Genomic DNA, 7364 nt, shown 5'->3' with positions numbered 1-7364 from the left:
TGCATTAGTCTCAAGTTAGCTTAGCATCTTGGAAAAACATCTCTCTCCAACTTTTAGTTGAGATTGTTAAGAAAAAAAAGGCTGTTTTTTTTTTTTAATAAAAATTTAATAAAAAAAATTGAAAGAGTTTATTTCCATTAGTTTATTGGATATAACTTTACTTATATATATATATATATATATTTATATACACACACAACTCTCCAAGACTACAAGTCTTTTCTTCCTCCTGAGGAAAGACGACAATATTAAGTAAAGGATACTTTATTTTGTATCATATTTCTATATTAATCATAATAATAATAATAATAATAATATATACTAGTAATAAAAAAAAGGGGATATTTTTGTTAGTATGCACGAGATATAAAGAGAGTATTTAGCACGGTCATTGTTCGGTCCGTTTCTTCCTTTCTTTCCCCACTTGAGTCCCTATCTCTCTCTACCTCTCTCTCCCCAATTATTTTATGTGTGTTCCAAACATCAACTCCTAAACAAAACCAGTTCTGGTTTTTTTGAGTTTCAGTTTAAGCTTAGCTTATCAGTTACCACCCCACTAGTCTTGAAATGCGCCTCCACACAACCTTTCAAGCTTCTGTCTTTTTAGCCAATGACCCAATGTTCCATTTCCTCAGCTTAGTTGTTTTCTAAAAGTCTTTGGGTGGTGGGCTTATCTATATGGATTTTGGAGTGGTGGGTTTGGATGGGTTGGTGGGTTCAGAAGCTACTGGTTTTTCTTCACTTGCTTCAGATCCTGAGACAAAGCAGAAGTGGTACGGATCTGGGCTGTTTAAGCAAGAGAGATCTAGCAACTCTGAAGATGACTGGAGGAGCTCAAAGCTGCTTAAAACTGATGACTTTATTGCCTCCAAGACAATGCAACTTCAGCACAGAAACACTTTACTGAGATCTAATTACACTACTCTCTACTCTGATGGTCAGCAACAACAGCAGCAAATGCTGAGCTTCTCTAGTCCCAAATCAGAATCTTTTTTAGCTGAAAAGAATTCTCACAATGCCACATTATTGCCTTATTTTCATCATTCATTATCAGGTTATGGTAAAAATACAGGTACATATATTAAGGAGTTTGATGATGTGAAAGTGAAATGTCTTTATTTAATAGGTACTTGCATGGAGATTATTGATTCATGATCAGATTGATTGGGTTGGGTTTAATGTTTGTTGGTGGGGTTGGATATATTGGACATATATTATGTTAAAGTCTAAAGATGGGTTGTCATTGGTTATTTGGGTTTTGATTCCTCTGAACTGGTGGAGGGTCTTTTCAAGGAAATCTCCGGGGCTCTTTGTTTTGAGTCTTGTCAATTAAAAAAACTCTTTAACTATTCTTCTCACCTTGATACTTCTGTCTACTTGTTTTTAGGAGATGGCTTCTTCTTTTTTGGGGTGCAATATTTCAGACACGATAGTCATTAGAGACTAGAGGACACAAAAGAAGTAAATAAAACAAATATAAAAGATAGCTAAGATACGAAGAGCTTTCACAGCAAGAAAAGCCCCATTTTTTCTTTGCTTCTGAGTCCTCTATTTATTGAAATTTTCCCACCATTCTTTAATATATCACTTTCTTTGTATTTTTTTTTTTTTGGGTGCTATGCAAAGACTAAGAAATTCATGATTTTTGTTGTGGCCTCTTTAAATATTGCAGACAAGCTAATTTTGTGTTCCCTCCAACACCCTTTTCCACACTTTTTGATTTTCCAATCTTTTTACACTAAAAAAAAAATGAACTTTTTATTTCTAGTTTGCTAGGAAATGGGTTGAAATTTTGGCTTCCTTGTCTTCACACTTTCTATCTGTGGTTTATTTTAAATCTTTTCTGGTTTTCTTTTTCAGGCTATAGTTCTGGGAGCTTGAATGGTACAAGCATGCATGGGGCTTTAGCAGGAGCTAGAGGGCCATTCACTCCATCTCAATGGATGGAGCTAGAACACCAGGCCTTGATCTACAAATACTTGACTGCAAATATGCCTGTACCATCTAACTTGCTCATCCCCATTAGAAAAGCCCTTGATTCTGCTGGGTTCTCTAGCTTTCCAGGGGGACTTCTAAGACCCAATACATGTAAGTCTTTTTTCTCTTCCTTTTAGCAAAACTAGGAAAGCAAGATTTTTTACTTCCACAAGATTGGCGTGTCTATCTCTTAAAGCTGTTCTCAATGTGCGTTTGATATTTAAAATTGCTGCATTTGACACATCGCGCTCTCTCTCTGTATGAGGGCAGAAGTTTTAATTAATGTGCCACTGTATCTCACTTTTGTTAAATCCTTCAATTCCTACTGTATTCTATTAATTTTCACTTGTTATACAACACTGTTTTTGTTCCTATATGTGACAGATCACTTTGTCCATTCAAATAAAAATCTTAGTACTACATAGTACTAACTAAACTTACTTTACAAATCATAAAAAAGAAAAGAAACTTCTGCATATAAACTAATATTGTGTCTGTTTTCTTGTTTTGATTTTTGGTTTGTTTATGTCAATAACGCTTTTTGTAACTGCTAGTTTATCTGGTTCCTAAATTTATTTTACTAAGTACTAATTAAACCTACTTCAAAAAGAAAACAAAGAAAAAAGAAGCTTCTGCATATAATTAAACTAATTTTGGGTTTGTTTTCTTTAGTGTTTATGTCAAAATTCTTGTTAGCACTACTATTTTATCTGGGCCTTTTTAATAAAAACCTTAGTACTAACTTACTAAGTACTATCTGAACTTACTCTACAAATTAAGGCAAAAGAAAGAATCTTCTGCTACAAACTGATATTGGTGTTTGTTTTCTTGTTTGATTTTTAGTGTGTATGTCCAAATTCCTGTTTGTTACTACTATTTTATCTGGCTCTTGATTTTGGATGCTTTTGTATTTGGTTGTTTTGTGCGTGTCAAGTGGGATGGGGTTCTTTCCATCTTGGATTCTCCAACAACACCGATCCTGAGCCCGGAAGGTGTCGTAGGACCGATGGTAAGAAATGGCGGTGCTCTAGAGATGCTGTTGCCGACCAGAAATATTGTGAAAGGCACATGAACAGAGGCCGCCATCGTTCAAGAAAGCCTGTGGAAGGCCAAACCGGCCATGCCGTTTCCGGGACTGCAACTACTACTGCCACTACAAGCACTAGCACTAGTAGCACTATCTCAAAGCTGAGTCCTATTGCATCATCCTCATCAGCTTCGGTGGTGGTGCCCGGTGGTGCATCTAATAGCCTTGCCATTGCTGCTCACCAACAGCTCAAGAACTTGCAGCCTGGTGCATCTAATCCTTCTGCAGCCACCACCATCAACAGGTGAATAATAATAATATTGCAATATCTCAAGGACCTGAATTTCTTATCATTTTGGCATCTATATATTCCCTGCCAGACTTCACCTTTGACATATAATGATCTAAATTGGTGTGTTAGCATGGTACTGTATGCATTTTGGTTACTATTATTATATCTTGTTTTGTTTTATGACAGTGGACAGGAAATAGAATCATAGAATCAATTATATCATCTTTGCAGTGCTGATAGTAACTGGTCCTGGTGTCCAAGATTCTTTATTAAGAAGCGTTTGTTTATATTTGTTAAAACTTTTAGTGCTACCGCATAAATTGTGGGTATTGTTTAGGCAGTACTATATAACTAAGGACAAGTAGTGGCTCTAATTGAATTTTCATACTACTATGTAGTGGCTCTAAGTGATGTTTTGGTAATTTTCTTGCAGGATGTTTATTAACAAAGATAATGTGGGTGAGAGAATGCAAGATACACCTGGCCTCTCCATTCTATCTTCCTCCATTGACCATAAACCTAAAGAAGACTCATTCATGATTCAAAAACAGCAAATCCCATATGAAGAATCCACTAGAACTGAGTTTGGGCTAGTCACTTCTGATGCCCTCCTCAACCCCTCTAATAAAAGCTCCAGCTTAATGAACTGTTCGTCACAAGAGCTTAGTGATAGAAGAACTGAATCACAACAGTCTCTTCGCCATTTCATTGATGACTGGCCTAAAATTCAATCTGATCGCTCATCTGTTTCCTGGCCTGAGCTTGACATGCAATCAGATAGGACCCAACTATCCATTTCAATCCCCATGGCTTCCTCAGACTTCATCTCATCCACTTCCTCTCCCAGCTCCAATGATAAACCTGCTCTCTCGCCGCTCAGACTCTCACGTGAGTTAGACCCAATAAGGATGGGTTTGGGAGTGAGTAGCATCATCAATGAGCCAAACCAAAGGCAAACAAATTGGATTCCTATCTCTTGGGAAACTTCCATGGGTGGTCCTCTTGGAGAGGTTTTGCATCATAGTAATAACAACGTGGCGGATTGCAAGAGATCATCTGCACTTAACCTTATGACTGCGGGTTGGGACAGTAGTCCTCCTTTAGGATCATCTCCAACTGGTGTGTTACAGAAAACCACATTTGGGTCTCTCTCTAACAGCAGTGCAGGAAGTAGCCCAAGAGCTGACAACCACAGGACCCTTGAAGGGGCTAGCCTCTGTAATGACCTTGGCTCAACTCTTGTGAATTCATCATCGTCATTGCCTGCCTTGTAGCCGCTTAAAACCGGCCAACTAAGGAGCTACTAGGTGATGCATGAAAAATGAGTTGAACATTGTAAGAGTTTAGTTTTTGGAGTTCCATTTAGTCTGTTAATCCTTTTTAATTTGGTAATCCGTTCTATCTTTTCACCTCACGATTTGTGTAAGTGGGTGTTGTTTTTTTTTGAGAATCTTTTATTTATTTTCGTTATCTTTCTGTGCACATGTTTAGTAATATTGTGTTTGTTTACCAATCCTAAACTCTTGGTACTGGGCAAATGTGGTGGTTGGTGTAGTTGAGATGAATTGATGGCGAGGTCCAAGTCCAAGATAGATTTTGGTTTTAGCTGTTGGCTTAGTTATCTTGTTCATCTATTTTATGCAATTAATTTCTCACAAGATGTAGGGTCCACGGGTGTGGTCTGCACGAGCTGATATGCATTAGTTGCAGCTTGTAATCGATGTATAAGACGAGCAAAAGATACTACTCTTATCGGCCCAACTGAAATTTGCAACAAGTAGCTTGCTCAACCCGCTTGCTCATTTTATGACTTGTAACTCAAGGCATTTTGTAGCCCTGTTAACTCATTAAATCATTATAAAGCTTTTACACATTAAGAATGAATCATTAACGAGCCACTTGTTGTAGAACATAGTTGGACGTTGAAACAAATAAATGAATGCCTTTTTCTGCATAGCCTGCCTAAGAATCAATACGCACATAAATGTTTCTGTTCATGTTTCTATCAAATCTGTTGTGGTTCTCAATTCTGATCTGAACAATAGTTGTCTTTTTAATCTGACTGGTTTTGCATCTAATAGAGCTGGACCATCTGTAGATTTCAAAACGACAGATCATTTAAAACTTACCCTAACAGGCTGAAAGCTAATCCCACAGAATGTGAAAAATGCATGCCACAGGCAAGGATTGAGGATTGCTCATTATATTATTGTTAGGAGTGTCTATGGGTTGGGTTTGTATTCAACCTGAAAATTACCTAATTTCATCGGGTGGCAGATTGGTGAACCTGTTGCCGACCAATACTACCTATGGGTCGGATTGAGTCAGATTTTCCACGGGTCGATTCGGTTTCACTCAAAACTGTGAGAACGTCAGTAAAGGAGTCAACCTCCACCAGATCTAGGCAGAGATCACGGGATTTCCACCGGATTTTGATAGAGTTTTCGAGATCTCCACTGGATTTGGGTGGAGAACTTGAGATCTCCATTAGATCTAGATGGAGATTGTACAATCTTCATTGGATATAGGCTGATCTGAGAGAGAAAAAGAGAGAAAGGGAGAGAAATCGAACTAATCAACATTTTCTTAGGTTAGGTTGGCTTTGGTGGGTCAAGAGAAGCAAAACCAAGATTTGAACCAACGAGGGGTAGGTTTTGTTGGATAGAATTGTCACCAACTGTGATGGTGCTCAAGTTAGTTAGCCCTTGGTTCAGGTGGCCGCAGGTCGAGCAGGTTTGGTGGGTCAAGCGGGTCCTAGACACCCCTAATTATTGTGTGGTAGATAAGCATTGCCTTAGTGCACAATATTATTGTGCTATGTGGAGCTTGGTTTCGGCTCGTTTTCGACCCATATTTTGAAGTTATATTGTACTGTTGCATTTTTCTTCCTAACATCATAAAAACCGCTGCAACTTCCAATGTAATCTTTGTGTCATGTGATTGTTCTTTGTTGTTCTTCCCTATATTGTTTGCTTTTCACATATTCTTAGAATTATGTTAAATTCCTAACACAGTAACACATACTGAGTGGAAACAAAACAGGCAAGGCCTAAATAATGTTTGCAAACATTAATCTCCACGATCAGCAATACTCCAAAAAAAGAGCAAGTAAAATGGAGTTCAAGGTTTATACCAAGTTCTGTACAAATAACTGTCCTCTCAAGCAGACCTGGTGTTTGTATTCACAGAGCATCTATAACTTGACGTTCATAAGTGGGTTAAAACCTGTACAACGTTAGATATAGACTTTTTAGGATTTTTGTTTTGTATACAGAAGTGTCTGTCTCCAATTTCAGGAGTTGTTCTTTGATTGAGATGTCCCGTCCATTGTTTAAGCTTCTATATGAAACACGGATACCTCCATGACATGATAAGTGATACTCTTAGGAAACATGAAACTTTGTCCGATATCTATGAGATGCAAATAATAGAAAAGATCAACACATAACACACAAATTTATGTTTTATGTGGTTTGGCCAAAACTAAAGTGTATTCTTTTTTTTTTTTTTTTGGGGGGGGGGGGGGGGGTGGGGGGGGGGGGGGAAGGAATAACTAAAGAGTATTCAAATAACAGAAATATTCCCAATAATTATATGTACACCAATTTTGTACTATGCCATAAATTTGCGGTAGTTCAAGTTCCACACATCTCATTTGATGTGAACATTGCCTCAAAAATTAGTTAGGACACAACACGACAAGAATAAAATAAATAATTACTGGTTAATAATTTAATATACATCTTAGGCATATATTTCATATTTATTTTCAAGTTTTCACAACAAATAATAATGATCAAAATCTTTAAAATTTTATAAAAATAAAAGGAGTTTTGAAGTAATATGTCATTGTTCTAAGGGAAAAAAAGGTTTGTCAATTTAGAATAAATTGAACCATTTTTAAATTAATAAGATACAATAGGGCTCAATTTGAAACTTCTATAGAACTTTTGAGACCATCTCTAAACTTCCATAGAAATTTATTTGTTGTCTTTCGCCTTTAGTAATACAGCCTTCTATTTATTTATTTATGGGTGAAAATGGAAAACAAAGTTTGCTATACAAAAT

The 7364-nt window shown here is 37.0% G+C and overlaps 1 protein-coding gene across 1 annotated transcript; it reads left to right on the top strand.

The window, feature by feature from the left end:
• Positions 1–379: 379 nt before the first annotated feature.
• On the top strand, positions 380–4901 carry LOC111985233 (growth-regulating factor 1). The gene is made up of 4 exons (XM_024016877.2): positions 380–1072; positions 1861–2088; positions 2912–3308; positions 3730–4901. The coding sequence occupies exons 1-4, from the start codon at positions 679–681 to the stop codon at positions 4568–4570; spliced, it is 1860 nt and encodes a 619-aa protein (XP_023872645.1). The 5' UTR covers positions 380–678; the 3' UTR covers positions 4571–4901.
• Positions 4902–7364: the final 2463 nt, after the last annotated feature.

This window comes from Quercus suber, unplaced genomic scaffold (assembly GCF_002906115.3).
Source record: "Quercus suber isolate HL8 unplaced genomic scaffold, Cork oak 2.0 scaffold_29, whole genome shotgun sequence".
Lineage (NCBI taxonomy): Eukaryota > Viridiplantae > Streptophyta > Magnoliopsida > Fagales > Fagaceae > Quercus > Quercus suber.
This window is presented reverse-complemented; position numbering and strand designations above follow the sequence as displayed.

What these genes read in the sequence shown, in the direction of transcription:
- LOC111985233 (XM_024016877.2), top strand. Translation starts at nt 679, where the DNA reads ATGGATTTTGGAGTGGTGGGTTTGGATGGGTTGGTGGGTTCAGAAGCT. An exon ending in ACTTCTAAGACCCAATACAT is followed by an intron (nt 2,089 to 2,911) that starts GTAAGTCTTTTT and finishes GTGCGTGTCAAG; the next exon opens with TGGGATGGGGTTCTTTCCAT. An exon ending in GCAGCCACCACCATCAACAG is followed by an intron (nt 3,309 to 3,729) that starts GTGAATAATAAT and finishes ATTTTCTTGCAG; the next exon opens with GATGTTTATTAACAAAGATA.